This window comes from Theobroma cacao, chromosome 4, assembly GCF_053813885.1.
Source record: "Theobroma cacao isolate CCN51 chromosome 4, ASM5381388v1, whole genome shotgun sequence".
Classification (NCBI taxonomy): Eukaryota; Viridiplantae; Streptophyta; class Magnoliopsida; order Malvales; family Malvaceae; genus Theobroma; species Theobroma cacao.
The window spans coordinates 33,930,709-33,955,231 of NC_142642.1; the positions used below are offsets into that span (position 1 = coordinate 33,930,709).

At 34.6% G+C, this 24,523-nt stretch overlaps 4 protein-coding genes across 4 annotated transcripts; 2 read left to right on the forward strand and 2 right to left on the reverse strand.

The window, feature by feature from the left end:
- The first annotated feature begins 1,124 nt into the window (after positions 1-1,124).
- LOC18602506 (U3 containing 90S pre-ribosomal complex subunit) lies at positions 1,125-6,644 on the forward strand. Its single transcript, XM_007033929.3, has 6 exons — positions 1,125-1,497; positions 1,565-1,760; positions 2,134-2,206; positions 3,575-3,624; positions 6,008-6,121; positions 6,359-6,644. The coding sequence occupies exons 1-6, from the start codon at positions 1,158-1,160 to the stop codon at positions 6,492-6,494; spliced, it is 909 nt and encodes a 302-aa protein (XP_007033991.3). The 5' UTR covers positions 1,125-1,157; the 3' UTR covers positions 6,495-6,644.
- A 2,584-nt stretch (positions 6,645-9,228) lies between these two features.
- Positions 9,229-11,972, forward strand: LOC18602507 (RmlC-like cupins superfamily protein). The gene is made up of 7 exons (XM_018120437.2): positions 9,229-9,634; positions 9,750-9,799; positions 9,906-9,944; positions 10,051-10,079; positions 10,198-10,260; positions 10,365-10,468; positions 11,088-11,972. Exons 1-7 carry the CDS (start codon positions 9,408-9,410, stop codon positions 11,569-11,571), a joined length of 996 nt encoding a protein of 331 aa, XP_017975926.1. The 5' UTR covers positions 9,229-9,407; the 3' UTR covers positions 11,572-11,972.
- A 1,140-nt stretch (positions 11,973-13,112) lies between these two features.
- On the reverse strand, positions 13,113-17,975 carry ARA4 (P-loop containing nucleoside triphosphate hydrolases superfamily protein). Its single transcript, XM_018119729.2, has 2 exons — positions 17,507-17,975; positions 13,113-13,728 (listed from the first exon to the last, which is right to left on the reverse strand). The coding sequence occupies exons 1-2, from the start codon at positions 17,838-17,840 to the stop codon at positions 13,409-13,411; spliced, it is 654 nt and encodes a 217-aa protein (XP_017975218.1). The 5' UTR covers positions 17,841-17,975; the 3' UTR covers positions 13,113-13,408.
- Positions 17,976-18,876: 901 nt separating this feature from the next.
- Positions 18,877-24,523, reverse strand: LOC18602509 (transcription factor bHLH128-like). Its single transcript, XM_018119728.2, has 6 exons — positions 24,094-24,523; positions 21,749-22,071; positions 21,346-21,477; positions 20,342-20,407; positions 20,092-20,160; positions 18,877-19,317 (listed from the first exon to the last, which is right to left on the reverse strand). The coding sequence occupies exons 1-6, from the start codon at positions 24,425-24,427 to the stop codon at positions 19,264-19,266; spliced, it is 978 nt and encodes a 325-aa protein (XP_017975217.1). The 5' UTR covers positions 24,428-24,523; the 3' UTR covers positions 18,877-19,263.

The window sequence follows — 24,523 nt, forward strand, 5'->3', positions numbered from 1 at the left end:
ATTTAAATTTATTCAAAATTTCTTAAAAAATGATTTTATTTAAGTTCAAATACCACAATCAAATTCTGTCAAATTTAAATTTACATTATTAATTTAGATCTATAAAAAATTTGTAAATACAAAATAAAATTGTATAAATATTTACAATTATATTCAATTCTATTAACCATAAGTGTAGCTTTTAATCAAAAAAATTTCAACCTAAAAAATATAACTTGAAATATTAAATAAATAAAAATATAAAAATAAATAAAAAATTAAAGAGGTGAAATAACTCAGATTTTGTAATTGTAATAAGAGGTCATACCCAAATTAAGCAAGTAAAAATAAAGAATTATTTTTATAATTATCGTTAACTCTATATCTCTTTTCTTTATCTAACATAATGCAAGTTATTTATCTGAATTTAACTTTAGTAAAAAAAAAAATTTCAAATATTTTTAATAGAACGAGAATTCAAATTTAATTTTTGAAAAGAAAATAAATTAATGTACATATTTTACAATCAAATAATCAAGTATAAAAATATCTATCTATATTTTTAACACTATAAATCTTTTACACTTAAATATTTAGTTTATTAATAAGTATATTTACCATAAACTTAAGGATTTACATTTTTTAAATATTTTTCAATCTAGTCATTTAACATCTCAATTTTGTTCAATTTAATTCTTATATTATATATTTTTATACAATTTAATTCTAATAATATAGCAAAAAGAAATTTTTGAAAATTTTTTTATTTGCCATATGGCATTGACATATTGCATGTCAATGCCACATCAACATACCAAGATCACATGACATTATCACGTTATTAAGTTGGTGCCACATGACATCTACATCATTATACGGATGTCATATCAATACTGATGTTAATGTTGACATCATTATTTGAATGGTAAAATTAAATATCATTAATAAGAGGGATTAAATTGAATTAATTTTTAAAATTAAAAAATTAAATTACTTCAATTTTGAGTTAATAATTAAATAAAATACATGAATATAAGATTTTAGTGGATATTTCCATCAATTTTTATTATAAAAAATAACAAGTATTTAATCCTAAATAAAACAAAAATACAAATAACAGTAACACTGTACCGGTTGTTAGTTAACGTTTAAAAACCTAGTACAAGCGTTTTGTTTCCATGAAAAGCCGCACCGCAGCAGCAATGGGGAGCGGGAAAGTGGAGAAAAAACAGAAAGCTCGCCAAAACCCTAGAAACAACCGGAAACCTCTCGGCCCCAAGTCCGACATACCCAAATCTAAGTCCAAGAAGAAGAAGAAGACGAAGAACAACAACAACCACCAAAACGACACCGACCCAATCGAAACCAAAAACAAAACGACAGTTGTTACCGGCAACAACAGCAACAACCCACGGCCACCACCCGCGACACCGAGGCAGCAACTCAGTTACTTTCTTAGTCAGTTTCAATCCGCCAATGGGGTCCAACTCTCTTCTCTAGAAATGGAGTCTATTAAAGGTAAAATTAAATTACTACTCTGACATGAAAACTTAAAAAGAGTCATTGATTTTTTTTTTGTGTGTAGATAGTTGTATTTTGGATGTTTCTCAGGAGTCGGGTCAAGATGTAATGAGGCTAGAGAAATATATAAAGGAAGCTTTTGGGGCAAAATGGAAAGAAGAACTTTGTGAAGGGAAGCTCATTGAAGGGAAAACTGAAGCAGGAAGTCCTGCTGTTCTTGTTGTTGCTACTTCAGCATTAAGATCTATTGAACTTTTGAGGTTCGTTAGGCTCCTACTCGTTGTTACTTTTGTTACTTTTCATTTTGTTTTGGAAAGAGAGAAAAAATAAAATAGATAAAAGGAGCTAAATAACTGTTATGTTAGATATAGCCATTGCTTAACATTGTTTTAGATTGAGAGTTGGAGAGAAGAAAATTAACGATTTCTTTTGTTTGGATAGCAAAATGGGCAGAACTCAGAAGTGAAAAGAAGAGAAAAGTAATTAGCACTTGCAAATTTTGATTCAATAGATGAATTTAAAGAGCTTTTTGTTTCCCAATTTCTAGGAGTACATGTTAATGATTTTTTTTAGTTTGATTTATTTTTAAACTGTAGCCAGAAGGGAACTGAAAATTTCGTTATTTTCCTCTAGGGGCATGCGCTCATTTACTAAAGAATGTCGTGCTGTAAAGTTATTTTCAAAGCACATGAAAATTGATGAACAGGTAGTTTTTCTATACTTTGATCCTCAATTTTTGAATGCTACTTGTTTGTTGTTAGTTACGTCACTTGTACTCTTATGGGGTAGAATCTATGTTGTTGAGAGGCTTGTATTTTTTGTGATTCTGCTATGCCTAAAATGTAATGTTCTTTTATCACTTAGAATGTATTTGACAATGGGTGGAGTAGATAGTTATTGATAAGAGAGCAACTTCAGACAAATATAGTGTAATCATATTGAAGGTTTAGATTTGTGCAAGTGGATCAGAATTGAGATTTGATTTTGTGAATTCATAAGAGCATTGCAATTGCAAATTGTGGTCCTTGTATTGAAATCTGATAAAGAACCAGGGGCTTGCACAAACTAAGAGGAATTGGTTATAGTTAAGAAAAAATGGCTGATTCCGGGTTTTATTAGTATGATGGTTGGTATAGGTTGGAAAAGATGGAGTCTTGAGGGTTGGTTGGATGTTTACTTTAGCAAGAGATTGATTAAGATTAGATAAATTTCTATTATAGTGTTTAAAGGGTTTGATTTAGGGTTGATTTCTAATTTGAAACAGAGTTAAAATTAGAGAAAGAAGAAAGAAGTTACATGCTTATACCCTAGGACTTGATAATAAGGTACCCAAGTTTACTTTAAAAAAAAAATTTCTAAAGTAATGTAAAAGTTTGAAGACATAAGAAGACTTTACATGGAAATTACCACAATACCATTAATCTTCGTCACACAATTTTCACACTTTTGGCTGAAGCACCTGTTTTGACTTGGCATCACATTGGTATGGGTATGATATTCGTGTGTGGCTGGAAATCATTTGAAATTTTAATTTCACATCTAGGCCTCATTCTGGGTGTCAAAAAATTGAACAAGGATGAATTTTCATCATTTCAATTTTCTGTTTCTGAGACTTGAATGCTGCATGTTCTGAATCTAATGTCATCTTCATTTTACTGGAATATGTTGTTTCCTGAAAATATTTTTGGAGACAGCTTAGCTTGATGGAATCCAATTTGGACAATAGTAGATGTTAAGTCTGTGACTCCCCATGATTGATTAATTATGAGAAAGGACACTTAATGCTAAAAGTTATTGGTTATTATGCAGTTATGGTCTCACTAAGTGGTGTGCTAGGAAAGGTCATCTGAATATGGTATAGACTTGTTGCAGATGCTATTTAGTTGCGTTATGTTGCTTACCTATGATGGCTTACTGAAATTAAACAATTTTTGTGTGTGCAAATTGCTTTTGCATATCATGTTAATGAACTGTTATATCAGGCCTCTGGTTAGTTGATAGGTAGTTGATCAAGGCCCTATCTCTTGGTTAATTTATGCTTGTGCTTATCTTCCTTCATTTTTGGTTGTTGCAGGTATCTTTACTGAAGAACCGAGTTAACATTGCTAGTGGTACACCAAGTAGGTTAGTCATCGAATCTTGCCATCAAACTAACTAACTACCAGTTTAGCAAAGCCAACTTTGTTGTCTCAAGATGAAAGTTGAACATGACAGTCTTTTTGGGTAATCATAGAATTTAAGTGAATCAGATTAAATTTAAATTGGTGGAGAAAGATCAATTATCTATACATAAGAATGAGGGATAATTATGCCAACTATAGAGGTATCAAATTGATGAGTTACAGATAAAATCATTGGAAAGAGTGATCAAGTGAAAGTTGAGTTATAAGACTGTAGAGCATCAGAAAATCAATTTGGTTTTATGTTATGGAAGTTGTTTATTTCTTAAGGGTTTTTGTTAATATATTTACCAAATAAAGAGATTTACATATCATGTTTATTGACCTGGAAAAAGCTTATGTTAAAATCCAAAGTCCTTTGGATGGGCCTGAGATGAAAGGGGTGTGTAATTGGACATTGCATATATTCAAGCTATTGAAGGCATGTATGGTGGAGCAGTGATCTATATGAGTTATAGATATAATCATGGGAAAGAGCAAATCAAGCAAACGTTGACTTAGAAGGCTGTAGTGCACCAGAAAATTAATTTGATTTAATATCATTTAAGTTATTTATTTGTTAAGGACTTTGATGGATTTTATACCGGTAAATGAAGAGACCTACATGTGGTGTTTATTTATCTGGAAAAAGCTTATGTCAAGGTCCTCCTGGAAGTCCTTTGGATGGCCATTAGAAGAAAGGAGTGTGTAATAGGGTTTGCATATATTCAAGCTCATGTATGGTGTAGTGATCTGTATGTGGAGTTATGGAGTACTTAAATAGCAAGTGTTTGTTTCTACCATTTAGGATGGTGAAATTGATGGATATGTATTTATGAGATTCAAGCTAATTAGATAAGCTAGAAAAACGTTTTCAGGATCTTGTATGATTGCCAAATTACCAGTAATCATAAGAGGAAATTTCACAGAGCAAGGATAAGAGTAGCGATGCTTCGTGGCATTGAGTGTTGTGCAGTTAAGTTTTAACACATCCAAAAAATTGGCGTGGTTAAAATGTGAATATTGTGGTGGATGTGGTAATAGTAAGTTAACATTAGATACAAGTGCATCTAGGAAAAGGTTGGCTTAGTGCTAACCGAGAGCAGAATGAAGGAGATAGAATTAAGTTGGTTTGGACATGTGAGATGCATGCCTGCAAATGATCTTTTAAGAAGATCTGATGTAATGGAGGATGACAATGTCAAAATGGGAGGGGGGGACAAGAAGATGTGGATGGAATTCTCAAAAGGAACCTCATATTGATTTACACAAGATATGATCCTAAATGGAATAAATCATCCTTGTAGTTGACTTACATAGTGGAACAGGCATTATTTGTTGTCTGATGTTTTTTTTGTTGGATTAAATTAACTTGGCCAACAATATAAAGAAAGTTGCACAGAAGATGAATGCTAAATATGTTCAAATTAATTAGTGGGCTTGATTTTTTGAATTTTGAATTCAATTTCCAAACTGTTGTGTTTGGATAGTAATTTTTTCCCTTAAACTTGTTGTTTTGCAAGTTATAGAACATGGTACTTTTACTTGGGTTTAGATGACGTACCTCCTCAATAAAATTTTACTTATTCAATTAATTTCATTGTAGAACTTAGATAAATTAGCTCCTAGAACTCCCGCACAGAATGCCCTTTATCAGTCTGTTGCATTTAGGTGTTTCATCATGTATCTTGCGAGGGAATGGTTATGGAAAGCTAAATAGTTTTATCTTAATCAGTAATTTACATGTAAAAGTGAATAAACGAGATGTTATCTACTTAGTGATTAAAGAAATAATACTACTGTCTCTGAATTTGTTTGTTTTAACTGGAATGCGAAATAGGTCTAATTTATTGTAAAATAGTGTAAAGTTGTTATTGTAGTCCAAAATTTTATTCATTTAATGCTATTAATATCGTCTACATAAAATAAACAGAAAAAGAATAGATCTTCAACCATTAAAAATTCATATATTTCGTGAATAAAGCATAAAATAGGTAACTTTTGATAAATTTAATCAAAATAAACTGGAGAAACGTGAAAATGTACTTTTATTTTCATAAAAGTTTCTCATTGACTAAGCCATATTTTTAATAGCATTGATTAAGTAGAAAATGTTTTATTGATTGCCCATATGTAAGATTGTGAACTACATGATAAAGATAAAGCTACATATCTTTATTTATCACAGGCTAAACAAAAGGGTAATCACTAGTTAATTACAGACTTCTATCATGGTTATTTATTTTTTATTTTGGTTGGCGGTGTGATGTGGCAATATTCTTGTGTTTGTTTTTCATCATTACTAATTGAATCATGGTTTTCCTGTTCTCTTGTAATCTAAATTGCAGAATTAAAAAGTTAATTGACATTGAGGCATTGGGACTTTCACGTTTATCACTGATTCTGCTTGATATTCACACTGATGTCAAGGGCTATTCCTTGCTTACCCTTCCTCAAGTCAGGTATGTTAATGAGCTCATTTTTAAGTCATCATCATCTTCCCCACTTTTTTGTTTCATTGTGATTTGTGTTTGTCTAGTTACTGTTATCACTTTTCTTTTGTAAATGGTGTATCTGGGCACAGCACGAGTTTGTTTCCGTACCCTCAACGTTCATGCTACATTTTGATGCCAAGTCTGTACATGGACTTGAGAAATTTGAGCCGTGCTTGATTCATTTATGTTTTGTTGAAATGGCAGAGATGAGTTCTGGGATTTGTATAAGAACTACTTTCACCAACAAGTAGTGCAAGGTGATCTGCGCATCTGTCTTTATGGTCCAATACCAAATGGCAATGAGTTTAAGGTCAAAAGTTTAGAATTGGCTGATGGATAGAGAACAGTCAGATTCTTCAAAAATTTTGATCTTTGTTGTGAATGTATCCTGCATTTTTGTTAAAAAAGAAAAGAATAGGCTAAGTTAACATCATTTTTCCTTGTAATCCTTTGCTTAATGCAAATTTAGTCTATAATGGTTTTTCCTTCATCGATTTTGCTTTGGAAGTCTGTTAGATTCATTTTTGTGTTCTTTCTCAAGCGTCGAAGTCTCTAATCATAAATCATAATTCACAAGGATTTAGATCGAAATCAGGCCTGGGGCAACTCAGGGCTGTATCATCCGCCTGGTAGCCCAATAATGGATATCCTACCAATTCAAGAATGCAAAAGAGTTCCATGAATGAACCTTTGCACGTTACTATGTCCTAGTAGAGAAGTCAACAGCTCCCACTATCGCCCTCAGTGGAATTACCACCAAATTCTTCTAGAAGTTGACCTGGGTGACCATTGGTTCAGCCCATGCTTAGTTCTTTTTTTTCTCCAAAATTAATGCTAAGGGGAGATTCATGTGTTCTTTTTTCAATTGCGGTATATTCAGTTTCAAAGATCATTATGTCAGATGAAGTGTTTGTAATGTATAAATGGAAAGATATTCTAATCTATTTATTCATTAGAAACAAGAAAAAGAGTAGAATGTGTCTACTTCTTGACTATATGTTATTGGATTTTATGTATGCTTAGTGAATAAAAACCAGATGCCAGATTTGGTGGTAATGATTATGTGGTAGATTGTGTACTAAATTGCTCATGAAATTCTATAGTTGCTGATGTCAATCCCATTAGAAGCCCTTTCAAAGCATCAATGCATAGATATTGTGGAGTTTTCTCCACCACATCTTCGAGTTAATGGGTTGACACTGATAGACTGCCAAATCAAGGCTAGAATCAAGGCCTTAAGAATAATGAATGATTGCCCTTGAAATACAAATCCTTTCTCTTTACACTTCCCAATTGATTGCATTAACTTTCTAGTGGTGTCTATCCTCAGTCATTATGAAAACTTTTGTTACGATAGTGTAATATCTTGAAACAAGCACAGAAGGTGGATGTTGGAGAAACTTAAGCTTATTGTTTAGTAAGTTTTAAGAGTAAAGTTGATGAGACAGAGATCATAGAACTCTTGAACTTGCTCTGTAAATCAGAGAGATGTCTTAATGTTGGCAACATGTTAAGATTATAGGTCAGTAAGAGGTTGAGATGTAGGCAATCAGGTTAGGTTAGATAGGAACTAGTTGCGACTAAGTAGAGAATAGTTTGGATAAGGAGCAACCATTTCCCTTCCCCACGTCCGGGCTAGCAGAATTACATGGCCACCAAGTCATCAGTTATCATTTTGCTGACCAAACCTCCAATATTGAGGGTTGAGATACCCTTCGGTGACGAAACCTGTCCAAAGCTGATGGCTTCTTTGTTTGTTTGTTTTGTTATAATTTGCTTTCAACAGCATAGCCGCCGGCCATGGCATAATGAATTGAACTTTGAAGTATTCAACATTCATTATATATGAAGAGAGTTCTATATAGAAACCGGAAGCATTTCTTCTCATGACCATACAATAAAGAAAGTAGACAATGCAGAGAAGTTGACGATTGCTAGTACATAAATGGGATTAAAAATTGGGAAGTGGCATTGTGGCAAGGTCAAGGGCTTGAAGCCATCTGCAGACATGTGATAGTATGAATCCATTTGATATTTCTGTGATGCTGACAGGTCTCCCCATGTGCACATGTAATGCCACATGGCGATCGCCCGGAAGAGCCAGCTGGCAGAAAAAAAGGACGCTGTTGTCAAACAAATCGGAGGACCATACTGTTCCATACGTGTAATGTAGATAAGCATTGGCGGTTTAATACTTTAAAACAAAAAACGAACAAGTTGGGGAAGGAGTCAAGATCAGACCCCTTTTGTTCTTTTGAAATGAATATGCAAACGCCATGCTTAGGTATGGCAGATGTCATTTTTAACATTATGATTAAAGTCGAAAACAAAAGCGGGTTCCCCTTTTTCGGCTTATGCGTTTTCTGAAAATTTGGGAATCCAACATGAAAATCCCAAAGGAATTGACCTTCCATTGTTGGGAGAGAGAGCTTCAGAAAATAACGCATGATAACAAAACAAAAGCAGAAGAAAGCAGCATGCCTGATTCATCACGCATCAAACACCCAAATGCCCCCTCTTCCCACTTGAAGAGCAAACAATTTTCCATGTGACGATGGGGAATTGGTTCAATGATTAAGGTCCCTTCAACTTCAACATCAACTGATCTTAGTTTCGACATTTTCATGATTAGTTGTTAGTGTTGATCTTGAATGTATAATTTTTGAAGAAAATGACATTATATTTTATTGTTTATCAACCTAAATAAGATTCATAATCAAATTTGGACATCTAATAATTGCACCCTTTTTTCCAGAAACAAGAAATTTGACAATGGAAATAGGAGGAGTCTGAGACCAACAGCAATCTATCAGCTGAGATGCACGTGCCTTTTCTTGTCCTAATAATGGTGTAAAAATGTGAATAATACTACTATTTAGGAAAAATGATGAACGTCCCAGGCCTTTCTTGACCAGAGAAAGAGAGAGAGAGAGGCCCCCATCAGGATGACAAACGCTTGACATCATCATGATGATTGGTCCAAGGAAAGGAATAATGGGTCCCCTCTCAAGTACTTCCCCACGCCTCTCTCCAGCTTCCCCTTACGTCAGAGCCTCCAACCAAACACCCCCTTGGAAAAACTCTTCTTCTCCTTTTTCTCGTCCTATTTGTTAACTTTTTTTTTTTGGTCTCCGTACTTATATAAACCCAACATCAGGATCACAAACATACATACCATCAAAAAGAAATACTTGTTACAAAGCACAAAGATATAGCACCCCAAAAGAAAAAGAAGACTGCTTCCAGTTTTTATATGAGAGCTGCTGTCACTGCAATAGCAAGTCATAGGAGGTTGTTGCTGCCAGTGTTACAATCGTTCCAGACATCAATTACAACTAACAGAAACAGAACCATTGTCAGAAACATCATGTCTGAAATGGATCCAACCTCTTTCGCTAGACCAAGATTGGTGACCAAAAAGGTTCTTGCCAAGCATCAACGTGAAGGGGACGGTGCTATTGTCAGGAGATGCATTGGAAGGTTTTCTCTTCTTTTCTTTTCCTTTCTTCATTTCTTTGTCTTTGTCTTTCTGGGATGTTTTCTTTTTCCTTTTACAGTTTGATTTAATTTTTTATTGGTTTGCATTTGATTTCAGGAGTGAATTGAAGTCTTTGGATCCTTTTCTTATGATGGATGATTTTTCAGGTATGGTTAATTACCATAGCCTGGCCCTCATTCTTGGACTTCATTTTCTTTTTCTTTCTATGAATTGATTGACCATTTCTAATTGTTATATTAATGATTTTTGCAGTGTCTCCACCTGCTGGATTTCCTGATCATCCTCACAGAGGTTGTTGAATTTCTTAGAACAGATGTCTTGAGGGAAAAATACAAAAAAAGGGATTATCTTTCAATGTTTGTTATATTCTACTGATGTAAAGTTTTTGTTTTTACAGGTTTTGAAACTGTTACATACATGACACAGGTACAATTCTTGTTTCATTACTTTGGTAAAAGACATATTCCTGATCACAGTTTGATCCTCGGAGCTTTTAAAGGTTTAAGGAGAATGAACTCAAATTTGGGGCTTTTATGGATTTCAGGGGGGTATCACCCATCAAGACTTTGCTGGGCATAAGGGTACAATTCACACTGGTGATGTACAGGTAAAAGTTTCCTTCTTTGAATGATTTAAAATCTACATGACAGATCGGATCCTATTTCTGGGTTTTCATTCTCTTTTGGGTTTTGCTTTCTTTCTTTTGAGCAGTGGATGACAGCCGGAAAGGGTATAATCCACTCTGAAATGCCTGCTGGAGAAGGTGTCCATAAGGGTTTGCAGCTTTGGATCAATCTGTCTTCTCAAGACAAAATGTAAGAAACTTTTAGTTTACTCTTCTGTTTCTTTTCATACTCAATTCTGAATTCTGGGAGCCACCCTGTGAGCAATTCACCATATTTCAAGCAACAAATTACTCGTTGACTTTGAAAACTTTTGGTCATACTTCATATGAATAACCTTTTAGATTTATGTCAACTATTTTTAGCTAATTAATCTGTATTAGTATTTTGTTTTGTCTTCCATTCATATAGGCTTTGACTCATTACAAAGTTATCCTTTTTTTCACCAGTAAGATATTGTATTAATTGCTATAATATAATAATACTAATAATTGTATTTTATCCACGTAGTTTGTGGAGCAATGGATATTAAAATAATATATGGGGCTAAAAACAAGAGATAAGAAGGATGAGTTCTTTTTTTTTTTTTTTTGTTTTTTTGTTGAAAACAGAAAAGTTTTTGAAAGACTGCACTGTTGTTAACCTGTATCTGTCTGTCATAATCATGTAAATTCATGAGATCTTCTAGAATATTTCCCGTTTAGCAAACCCAGACTATTTCTAATACTAGTTCACAACAAGTTAATCTAATTTGATTGCATTTGACATATCCAAGAAAGATGACAAATACTTGTCCAAAATCCTGATGCAGGATTGAACCGAGGTATCAGGAGCTTTTGAGTGAGGACATTCCAAGTGCAGAGCAAGATGGGGCAGAAGTCAGAGTTATAGCTGGGGAATCAATGGGAGTTCGATCTCCAGTATACACCAGAACCCCAACAATGTACCTAGATTTTAGTTTGAGGCCAAGAGCTCAAGTTCATCAACACGTCCCAGAATCATGGAATGCCTTTGCATACATACTTGAAGGTGAAGGAGTCTTTGGCTACCAAAACAAAACACCCATATCAGCTAACCATGTACTTGTTTTGGGTCCTGGAGATGGTGTGAGTGTGTGGAACAAGTCCTCAAAGCCATTGAGATTTGTGCTCATTGCTGGGCAGCCACTCAATGAGCCAGTGGTTCAGTATGGGCCTTTTGTGATGAACACACAGGCTGAGATTGATCAAACTATTGAAGACTATCACTATAGCAAAAATGGTTTTGAAATGGCTAAGCACTGGAGATCTCATTGATTGGGGTTGAAAAGGGCTTTACCAACAATGACAGCATTAAAGAAATTGTAAAAGCTAGAGGGGGGAAGAAAGTTAAAAATAAAAGGGCACCATCATTTCTCTATCTCCATCACTCACTATCTCCATCCGCAAGAGAGCAGTTAGATAGGAGCTGAAAAGGAAAGATTTCCGACTCATTGGAACAAAAAGCATCTAGAAGTTCAAAGTGCAGCTGGAGGAGAGTATGTATAGTTTATCACTTAAGTCATCATGATGATTTGATGGGGTCAGCTTATCTTGGTTAAGTTTTTCTCTTTTTTTCATAACCTTTTTTCTGTTGGGAGATTTAATTTAAGAATTTTGTTTTATATGTATTATTTTTCTGACCCTTTTGGTTTATTTCTTATGGCTTCTTTTTTTAACCTGTGTGTATGGTGGTGGAAACTGTGGTAGGGATTACCCTTTTTTATTTTTTGAATTGGGTTTCTTAATCATATCTACTGCACCCACAATTGACCCTCCACCTACAACCCAATTCCAAGATCCACTTAGTAGCCGAAGGAAGGGAGAGAGGGATTGATTTTGGTCATGACTTTAATTAAATTAAAATGCAAGGGTTAGGGGCTGGAGTGACAAGTGCCTTGTTTAATGGTAGCTGTGTTTTGTCCTGTTTAACAATTTAATGGTAGCATTGGAGTACTTTAAAAAATTGGGTTTGAATTGCCTTTACTCCTATAAAGATAAAAAAGAACTTGTTTTAAACTTTATTGATTTGTTGTGGGCATGGTTGCAACCTTGGTTGGTAACCAAGTCCCACTTTATTGGTTTAACTATGGGCCCGGGTGCAACTAGGGCATTAACTACAAGCATCATCTAAACTGCCTTAAATTTACCCAACCGCCAGGCTAGTGGTGGTTTCCATGACCATGGGTTGAAGTCACACTGCCAATTCAATGTTACAGTTTTGGTCAGCTCAAAAATGTGAATTATGGAATCTATATTATTTAAAGGTTGCAAGACTTTAGGCCAAATTTTTGAAGGCAAAAGCAATATTACCACAGCAAAGTGCCCCCTTATAAGATACACTCAATCACTGCTAAAATCCTGCATGTTAGGGAGCCAACATAGCCACTGTATTGAGAATCTATCAATCCGCCAGGGGTTTTAACTTTTAGATAAAGATCTTAACTGATAATTTCTTTTAACAAAAAAGCTCTTAAAGTTTGGACCATAATGCTATACCAATAGCCTTAAATGAATCATTATCCACCCATTTAATAGATAATAACAGTTCAGCTACCCAAGAATCACATTCATGGAGAGTTTTCATTCTTCTCTTGTCCCTTTGTCTTTTTTCCAGTTCCGACAATGACAAGGGATGAGGCATCACTTGAGGTTGTTTAGCAATTGATAGTCCCTCTTTAAAGCAGGCATGTCTCCTCAATCAGGCACAGAAATAACTCAAGAACCTCCCGAAACAAGTTATCAAAGGAATATATATTTGCAAGACTCAACCGCCAAGACCCTAGTTAAACTAGATGCTATTGATGGCTATGAGAAAATAAGGAATCTGATAGCTAGATATCAAATTCAAAGTCAATAATCCAATGTGAAATAAAGATTGCTGCCTGCATCATTCTCTGCAGGTACAGCTGTATCCAGAAACAAAAAAATCCCAGCTCGTATTTTCTTTAACCAGAAGAAAATAATTTAACTATATAATAATGATTATTCGGTAAAAAAGAATCCCTGAAGACATATCCATTGAGAAAACAAGCAAACAAACAAATCAATCAACCAAAGGGAATTAACAAACCGGGGGAAGACCTCAACTTGTACACTTTTTGAATGTAGGAGATCACCTTGAACAGCAAGAAAAATTTTGGGTTTGCTTTGATCCATCAGTTTCACTTTTAGTAAGGGTTACCCGATTGACAGTTAACTCAGCTTTGTAAGTATCTGAGTTCAGGACCTTCCTGCTGACATTGTTGTAAATCTCTCTTATAACAATCTCGAAAGCCTTCTTAACATTTGTTGAATCTAAAGCAGATGTCTCCATGAAGAACAACCCTTCCGCTTCAGCGAGGCTTTTGCCTTCTTCAACACTCACATCCCTGATAGTTTCCAAGTCGCATTTGTTGCCAACCAACATCCTTGCTACTGTTGTATCAGAATGAGCTGCATAAACTTTTAAGTAAGCACAAGCCTTGACATCTTCAGAAGCAAATAGATAAGCTAAGAAGAAAAGATAAAATCAAAGAAATGTTTTGGGCAAGTAAATAAGTGTCATGTTGAATCTTGGAAATACTTGAGGTGGAAACAAAAAAAAGGAGGAAGAATATCAAGGGCACCTGTGGCCCAACAGTAAATTTCCTTTGGACTTTAGGATCATTTGAGTACCAAGGTCTCTGATAAAAGAGACCTAATTGATATGTAATAAATTGGCTAGCTTCGAGAATCTTGGAGTTTTCTCCTGATACTCTTGTAGCCAGCCTCAACCATTAGAAAGGGAATTTTTCTCCAAGTCATCTGCCGACTTCTAAATGTAAGAATTTGCATTTTAAATATATATATTCTCTATGACTATTCCTTCTCATCAATCTTGTCTGCATTGGGGGGCGATTGTGTGTATTAACACTATATGGAAAACTTGACAAAGTCAATCTTTACCATTCGCTGGGGCAATTACTGGAATGCTATGAATTGAAAACACATACAAGCATTGAACACTGAAACAGACACAAAGTGTCTGACAGATAAACCTCATAATATGACAATAGGTTCTTCATCTTTCTCTTCTTTTGCTTCTTACAATCTCTAACCCAATGCTTCCTTCAAAGTCCTTCTTCCATTCCTTGGTCTTCCTTGTCTGCTCTCCCTAGCTACTTTCTTCATTCTTTGGTTAATTACTGTCCTTTTTCCTCTTCAAAATCAAGTACGTACAAAAAAATAAAAATTTACCCAATCTAGCTTATCAATTGTGTTGCCACACACTGTGTTAAGAGTTTATTTCTATTGAACTTTAGAAGACACATTCCATAACATCAAGGGAATAAAATGTTCACATTTAATGATAACAAGGTAATTTAATACTTTTATATGGTTAGAATAGAAGTTTGTAGAATTTTTTGATGCATTTTCATTCTCATATAGTTTATAGGTATAACTAAAAACCCAACCCTACTACTTGAACCTAAAGAGCCCTTAATGATTATTGTTGGTGAGATACCCTTGAAGTGAAAATACCAACGCTTGATGTGGAATGACAGCTCATTTTGACCCAAAAGCTTAAGTTGTTAGGCCATAGATCCATCATTCCTTATATATATAAGTCATTTACTTCTTTGCCAAAGCTAACTATTTAACCCTAATAGACTAGGCTAAATTTGAGATTTTAACAAGTCCAACAAAACGGAGTGTTCTCATTTCACTAAACTATCCAAGAGCCACTCACCTCCATACCACCCATATGTCAGGCTCTTGATACATCAGAGATTTTGCATCAACAAAATTGATACTACACCAAACCATAAAGGCCAAGCCCTCAGCTCTTACCATCCTTGTCAAGGTTAGAAAAAGTGTCCGATACTAAGGTCCAGTCAAATAACAAAATCACAGACAATAGAGACTACTGTTTAATAGGATTGAACAAAATTAGCCCACATCCATGAATGAGAGATAAATCTACCACAGTTATGAAGGATTACAAGAATATGAAATATAAAAATCTGCTAGTGCACTTAAAAACTTGAGCCCTGAAACTATACATGTTTTTCGCCTTCCAACATCTCGCACAATGAAAAGATTTCCATTCTTGTGGGTTTTTTTTTTTTTTTTTTTTCTAAACACATCTTTGCAATCCTATTACCAGCTAAATGACACTCTCTATTGGTTACATGCCTCCACTAGCTGGAACAAGCTCTAGATGCCAACTAAAAATCAACTATGCATACAAAGCATTATCCTGCAAATGATTCCATACTTACCTATTTCTTACTCAGAAGAGATGCATAAATACAAGCCGAACAACAGAAAAGTATGAGCCATAATTAGAACAGTTTTAAGGGTTCATATCTGAATGTTCTTGTGCATCAAAACTAAATATAATAGATCTTGTGTAAATAGATTTGTCTATGACCTAAGAGATTAAGTTTTGGGTCAAAATGTTGTTCAATTCTTATCTGCCCAAGGAAAGGTATCAGAGCTAGAAATTTTCAGTTAGGAAGTTTGCTTAATGTAGGTTATGCCCATAAGATATAGAATACTTATGAAAATGAACTGCAATGAGATTTTGGTTGCAAGTGGTATAATTCTTAGTTGATCCAATGGTTTACCAATGAATTTTGGATCTGGATGAGAATTTGAAATATTATGATACGATGAAAGACCTAAAGGTAGTAGGTGCAAATCTTGGTTTAAGAGAAAATGATATTAAATGCCTTAAAATTCTTATTACTATAAAGGAATTGAAACTCTTCTCATAATCTATTCTCATGATGGAAATAAAAGAAAAAAAATTTCAATGGAAAACACTGGTAAGACTCCAAGTGCATTCACAGTTAAGGGACAATTCTTCCCAAGGATTTTTTGGCGAAAGTAATAGGTATAATTGACTTGGTTGGCAGTACAACCACCCACATGGCTTCAAGATTGTATTGATTCAGGTTTTGTGAGGCTGATACAAGATGATATATGGGTGCTAATGAAGTTATTACAGGGTTAACAAATTGAAAGAAGAATGCAGAAGACACTGAGAAGCATAGGGATTGTCACACAGCTTCAGATTTCAGGGAACAACAACAAATAAAGAGTGGTTTTGGGGATTGAGTATTTAACTATCATTTATAGTGTTATTGTGCCCTTAGGATTTTTTTTAATATAAATTATAGTAATTAATTCTTCCTTTGTGAATGTAAGCAGATTCCAGTACACTACAGAGAATACTGGCCGCTTGTGTTATTTATTAGTATTCTCTGTTGATCTCAGCCAGGATGTGCCCCAATTATCCTAAAAATCTCAGGACAAACTCTAATTTTGACAGAGTTGGTTCACGTGAATGATGTCTACAAAACAAAAGAGTGAACATCACCACAAAACAAGGGTGGGAAAAGGAGAAATTGAATATCACCAAGGATTCACACTGTATCTGCTTTCTAGAACAATAAACCGTAAAACAAGCTGAACAACTAAATTCCCGATTATAATTTGTTCCACAAATAAGATCTTGATATCTACAGATTTACATAAATTGGAAATTCACACATAATAGTTCCACCTGAAAAGGAGCACTATCTAGCAATATGCATCACAAGGTAAGAAGTTGCCACACGCAAGTAAACAATTATTCAGTATGAAAAAGTGCTACATTAACAGATAAAATCCACTCTAGGAGGTTGAAAGTAAAAAGCATCAGCAAGCCAATCCCTAGGTAACTATTAGTTTACAACTTTCTTCTAGGGAACAAATGTTATTGCTGTTTTTCAGCTTTCTTCTAGCTTAAGCCTTAAACTACAATCATTACAATATCAGATCTAATAATCCAACCCACAATAACCAACCAAATGAACAAATCAAGATAGAATCCTAAAAAGGCAAAGAAAGAAAGTAAAAATTACCGACCAAACAACCAATCTCAAAATTTTCATGGATCTTCTTATAGCAGTCCTTTTAGTGCCAAATCTACCAACAGCAAATGTTAAAATCCAATCCAACCACCCAAAAAAAAATAAAATCCAGTCAAGGTGAACTGTCAATATTACCGAAAAGGTATCCCCAGTTCTCATCAAACCAACAACTAAAAACCACCAAATCCTCCAATCCCACAGCAAAACCATAAAACATCTTAAAAATCCATATGAAGTCACTCAATCTACCCAACATCAAAAACCCGGAAAGGAAAATCAAAACCAAAAAAAGGGCAGTTATAAAACCAGCAAACAAGTTAAACCAAACTTACTCTTGAGTTCATCAAGCCACCGACCGACACTGTCGAAGGTCGTTCTCCTACTGATATCATAAACAATAAGAGCACCAACAGCGCCTCTGTAATAAGCAGAAGTGACAGCACGAAACCTTTCTTGACCAGCCGTGTCCCAAATCTGAGCTTTAACTTCTTTGCCATCGATCTCCATGCTTTGGGTCTGAAACTCAACCCCTATGGTGGCTTTGGAATTTGGGTTGAATTCATTTCGAGCATAGCGTGAAAGGAGGTTGGATTTGCCAACTGCCGAGTCTCCAATTATAACTATCTTAAAAAGGTACTCTTCTCCTCCTCCTTCGTCGTCTGACATGGCTTTGGCTTTGGGTTTTTGCGGTGGGATTCTGGCGTTAAGACAGAAAGGGCAAAAAGGACGAGAGAGACAGGGGAATGGGATGTGGGGGGAGTTCTGTCCGAAGCTAAGCTGGCAAAGACATACTGCGCATGAAGTGGGTTCATCATTGATTTTTATGGGATCCGTTATTTAATTATTTTTATTATTAATTACTAACTATAACTATTGTTACTTACACATGACTTCATTACTTTATATAAGAAAATTATCCTACATCTATTGCCTTATATTAAAATTAATAAATTAACAAATTGATCTAATTACTAAATGAACATATAAATAATTTTATAAAATTAAAAACTCTCAACCTATCTATAAAATAATACTAATTGTTTATTTGCAAATTCTTTTTGAAAATTTTTTAATAAGGATAAGGAGAAAAAGGAGAAGCATAATCATTACGATGTTAACAGTGATGTTTGACTATAACCGTTGAGAGTAATTTTAATGAGTTTGCATGGGTTTATACGTTTGCTGGTTACTTTGGACATGGGTCAAGGAATGCTTTTCTACTAGTATATGATTTAACACATGGAGTAAAGCAGCAACTAGATTTCCAGCCAAATCTATTTGTCCTGCTCTCACTGTTACTTTCGTTTTGAGACCATGAATTATGATCAAATTCAGAGTGGTTTATCTACTGAGAGGAAGAGAGGGGTATTTGAAGGGGGACCAGCTGATGAGAAGCTCTCATTTTAGTAACAAGAAACGAATTGGCAAGACTCGCCGGGTCCAATTCTAGTGGGGACTGATCAGGAGTCGGGAGAGTTCTTCAATTTCATGAGACCTCCCCAGGTTGGATCATGGACAAATGTCAGAGACTGAAGCTTTTTTTATAGTTGGCATGAGTGATTTGAGAATGGAAGATTCTATTCTACCCACCTCTAGCTACAAGTGGACCACTGTAGAAATCACTATGTTAAAAATCACAGAGAAGAAGCAATTTGGAAACAATAGTTACATATCAATAATCAACAATTTCCTACCCCAAAAGGAACAAAAAAATCAATCATATAACATTGACATTGTATAAAGTTATAGCATGAATAAATACACGAAACATCAACTGACTTCTTCATGCCCATCTAAGATACAAAAGCCGACACATATGTTACAGGAGAGACAGTGAATCTACCAGAAAAGGGAAACTGAAACTACCTTCTGCATTTAACAATTCCCTTTTGTCCTTTTCCAACTCAACCTCTTCGTAACTAGGGAACAATGTCACTCCATTATATACAGTTTCGAGTTCTATACCTCTGCTTTGCATTATTATGTCAAACTACGACAACAAAATTAGTCTTGGCTCCACTAAGCACCCACGTTGAACAAAATTTGGAAATCAGACCAGTGCTGGCTCATTACGCCTGATTAGGGGATATCATGAGCCTTGTTTGCATCCGCATGTACAAGTTTCGAGTTCTTTGTGAAGTTTCTGCAAGAGAGGAAGTAGATAAATCAACCAAAAAGACTACAAGAAAGGAAGGGTTGCCAAAATGCTGGACTTCTAAGCCATTTATAACAAATTTAAAAGATTATCAGAAAGATACAAAAGGGTATTCATGTTTAACATTTTTTACACAATGATATAAACAGAAGACGAGTCCATAAATAAGATCAGAGCCAGACCAAGTCGCTTGTGACAATGAATAAGATCAGAGCTCTCTCTTATACTACATAAAGGGCACTTGTCCAAGTCGACTACGTTAGGCTCTCTGGTCTGGATCACCCTAATTCTAAAGTAGTTAAGTGATTAATATTCCCCATTGTAAATTTAATTTCTATACTCCAGCTTGTAGGTAAATATGTTAATGATAGCAAAAGAATCATGATCCTTATAGGAGGGCCTGATGAAAGTGCTTGGTAATGGAACATGCCTAATGTTTGAGCGTCTCCAAGGAAAACCTGAATTCCAATTCACAGAATTTATTTACTTTAAATACAATACAGAATAACAGTAAGAAAGTTAATCAATTAAATGTACTCTATGATGCGCTATATGCATCAGGATTACACTTCAGTCCTATAACATTGTGCACATGCATGCATGGGTACACACACACACACACACAGTCATCAGATAGATTTCATATTGTGGCCTATCGTACAAGCACCTATCATGTTCAGAATCATAGCAATCCAATTTGAGCGTCTTCATAGAAACAAATAATATAATCTGTTTGTAACTCAGCATGACAAATTTACGAACCTGAACTTCATTTTGAAGGCCTTTAATATGCTCCACAGCCAAGTCCAGCATGTCTGCGTAGCTCGTTTGCTGCAAGAAGATTTTAAAGATACATTATACTCATTGAAAACAACAATATACATTGTAAATGGATTCCTTTTACAATAATTTGGATAACGAAAGTCCAGAATCCTTGTTAAGGTATTGAATGATTTGGAGCAACCTAAATATAGACTCAAGACCTGAGGTCCAGTATTGAAAATGTGATTACCTTATCCATGTTAGGAACAAGCTCTTGTAATTTCTTCAGCTTCCCACTTATTCTAGTTCTTCTCTCCTGTACGTATATAACAAGTTTAATGATGCTCGGTATGATTGACCATTCTTTAGGGGAATAAAACATGTATATCATATGCTCATGTATCTTAATAACCAACTGTAAGTTTATAGAGTATTATGCATGTACCTTCTTCAAGACAAAAATATGAGCAAGTGGCAGTAAGAATTATCAATTAATCAAACCATCATTTCAATGATCCAAGGGCACAATGAGATGTTCTATTACACAAGCTGTCCTTTGTACCTATAGAATAAATAACTAGAAGCGCAGATCATATTCTTGCACTCATTAGCTGCTGTCTTATGCTCGGGCACCTATGACCTACTCCACAAAGGAGCAGAAATTACCTGCTTGTGCAGGTATGAGGGCTTTAATGCTCCAGTCCAGTGGATGCATTGCTTGCTTTCTTTCTTTCTTGGATATCATTTTACTTCCAACTTTGACATTGCTGCCATCAATCCTCAAGACCACAATAATACTTTTCATGTGCACATCACATAAAATTCCAAGCCAGAAGGCAAGAAAAGAGAAAAAAAAAAGGAGGGGCAATTAATATCTAATTGTGGTTCTTCCATATAGAATCATGCCTAACAATGTCAAAAGTTTCATTTTGAGAAGCAATGCTAAAGACGAATTAACAATGAGATTTATGGATGCAACAAGAGCATGGCAAACAGCAATATAACTTTAGTGTCATACTAACTATTGTTAATAGCCCTTACAAATGTTCTACATGTGCAAGGTATATAAGAAAGAAGTTGAACTTTCTGAGGCAGAATGTAAAGTTTGATAGAACTGGTCACTTGAAAAGACTAAAGGTTGGTCTTATGAATCTTCAGTAACATCTGCAGATTTTTCTATGAATAGGCAATTTGAATTCTAAGCAGTAATAGCAATCTATAACTAGTAATTCTATCTCTTGAATTTTTACTTACTCTTTCAGCAATGCTTCGAGGGTGAGTGGCACAGCCACGCTTGGCTCGGATTTTGCAGGGCACAGAATCTTCAGGAATATGTAGCAGCTTTTCCACCGTGGCCATTTCAAGTGTTGTTTGGGGCAGGCTAAACTGAAATAAAGATTGAATGGAAGTATGTAAGGCCAATAGTGTGAAGTTAAGGACATTACAGTAAAGCACATCGTTATGCATCATGGTGATGACAAACTAATCAATGGCCTCAAAATTTTACTCTTACTTGACAAACAACCACATAGAGCATGAGGATGAGAAATAATGAACTCCAAAAAATTCATTTTCATATAAGATATAGGAACAAGTACCATAAGTTATTCTTCCTTGATTCCAATATCATTTAAGAAGGGGAGAGCAATCTATGTACCTGAGTTTCCAAGGCATTTAGACAGTTATAAATATCACCATCAATATTTTTAGCCCTCTTGCTTGGTGGGGCAGAAAACACAATGGAATTGGTATTATCCCATGAATCCATTCCAAAGCCAGCAGCAGCAAATGAATGTGCAGCATTTTGGTGGTTACTGCTAGTGCTAACACCATCAACAAGATTCTCACTTACTTCAGAGATCTGAGAAAGAGAATCTTGTCTAGTGAAGCTCAATTGAGACTTCAACCTTGACACTCTATGGCCACCATTAGCACCACCTTGAGAGCTATAATTTCTGGTGCCCCTTGTAACAGAAAAACCTGCAATGAATCAAAACACATTTTATAATGAATCAAATGCATTGCAAAATTAGGTAATGTAATATTCAACCGTGTTTGTGTTAGACCAACTCAACTTGGTCATTCACTAAGAAAAGTAATTTAGGTAGTTTTTGGAAAGATGAAATGTATAATTTTTTTGGGAATTCATTTAATTCCCATAACTTGTATTTGTTTAGAATCTAGACTCTAGCAAACTGTAACATTTAAATATGATAATGCATAAACAAATTTTTGTTGTAAATTTAATCCTCAAATGAAATGAATGCAATTTCAATTGTTATAAGATACAATATTATTATTTTTTGGTACTGGTTCTACCCAGTCATTCCACATGTTTACCATATCTAGTGATTCCACATAGTAATCTACGGTAAGACATGCATTAAAACATAAGATCATTAAAATATACACAGGCAGCTAAATCTTTAAACTCCAGAAGCATGTTTTCATAAGTGACCTATGTTCATGTAAGTAATTACCCGTAACTTATTAATTTTCTTAATTGTAGTTAATGAATATATATAAACATGTTTGTGAAATTAAAATGTTAAAATTTTTCCAAAATATAAGAGTTAAAAAGTATGAACAAGGCAACCCTCAGGTCCCTCTTATACCACTGGTTTTGTGTTAGATTGGACAAAAGAGCTCATCCATCTTACTTTATTCCAACTTGTCCAACTTGCACATTATATTAAATGTTCACCCCATAAAGCATATAAACTTTTATACATCTATATCAATATTGATAAAGTAAAATAATAGCATAATGTTGGGTTCCTTAGAAATCGGTGGGGTCATGTGAGGCACGTGACAGATACCCTGTAAGACCTCATCTGCCAGCAAAATACGTGGTGGGTTGCGTGGATTAGCTATCTATAACTTTGTCTACCATTAATTTTATTCTTTTATTATTTTTTTTTCTCTTTCGGTATCTACCCTTTGTATTCTTTTAAGTAGCACCAAACATATATATTTTTATTCTTTTAAAATCATAAATTTCGTTACTAAAATGATACAAATCATGATTTTTTTAAATTAATAAAAAGGGGTAACTACAGAACCCCATATTAAGATGCACTTTTTCACTTCAAATGTCATTGTCTTTTGCCACATTTAGCTTTTTCCATACAATCTAAAGATGTGCCAACATAAAGTCCACATTTTATGAGAATAAAAGTAGATTTCTAAAGGGTAATTCTAAGAACAAGTAGGACATTTATAATTATGCAATATAATTAACAGGTACTTTGAGACTTGAGAGACTAGTTTAATAAAAAAAAAAAAAAGACTGGAAATAACCCAACTTTTCTTCAATCAAGCACTAAAATATTTAATCATCAATTAAAAATAGATAGTAAAATATGGCACTTTAACATTTAAATGTCATTCTTCTACATAAAAAAATATAGTATTGCCAAAAAAACAAAACAAGAAAAAAAAAAGGTCAAAGACTTTAAATTCTATAACATATTATTTCATTATTTATGACATATACATATAATAATACATATAAAACAAGACACGAAAATTAAATACTCAACCAAATAAAACTACTACTATTAACACCTGAAAATTGAAAATAACTACAAAACAAAATTGAAGAGTAAATAAGTCAGATATAATAGAAGACACCAAAATCAATTAAACCAATCTATTATTTACAGATGAGATTCATTATCAGCCTATAGTGGAAGCTACATAGAATTTCCCCGGGTCATCATCCTACCGGATTATGCAGTATAGGGTTATTTTTGTAATTAAATTGAATAGAGTGTGACATTTTTGTCCATGGAAAATTTCGGTCAACGCCTATCTTAGTACTACAACACCATAAACAGCCAATGCCGGTGAGTTATTCAGGCAAAGATGAAAGCCACCAATCCAAGGGAAGAAAGTTTAAAAGGCGAAATTACCCCTTAGTGGATAATGACAAATAAAATTGAATAAGGACAAAACGGTAACTCTAACGTTAAGAAAAAGAGAAAAAAAAAAAAGCATTACCGTTTTCGGTTGTGACGTGACTAAGGAAACCAGCAGGAGAGCTACGTTGTCTGAGCAAAGAGGAAGAATTTGTTCCAGGGTAAGATCCATGAGGAGGAGCAGCAGCAGCAGCTTTGGGCTCCTGTGGATCGTTGGATGAGCTGACTTTGCAAGTTGACTCTGATGTTAAAGACGATGAGTCAGCTGTGAAGTAGTGGCCGACATGGTTAGGATCAGCTCCGATGACGGCATCGACGGTGGTGGTTAGAAGGGAACCCGGAGCTGAGCCGTAGCGGGTTAGCCCGGTGTGGCCCATGGGTTTTTGAGACGAAGACGATGAAGATGATGGATACATGGCTCTAGCTCAGAAAGGAAGAAAAGAGGAGAGGAAAAAGAAAGAAAGGATAGGAAAAAAATAAGCTGAAAAGAGAAAAAAAAATTGAAAGGCTTG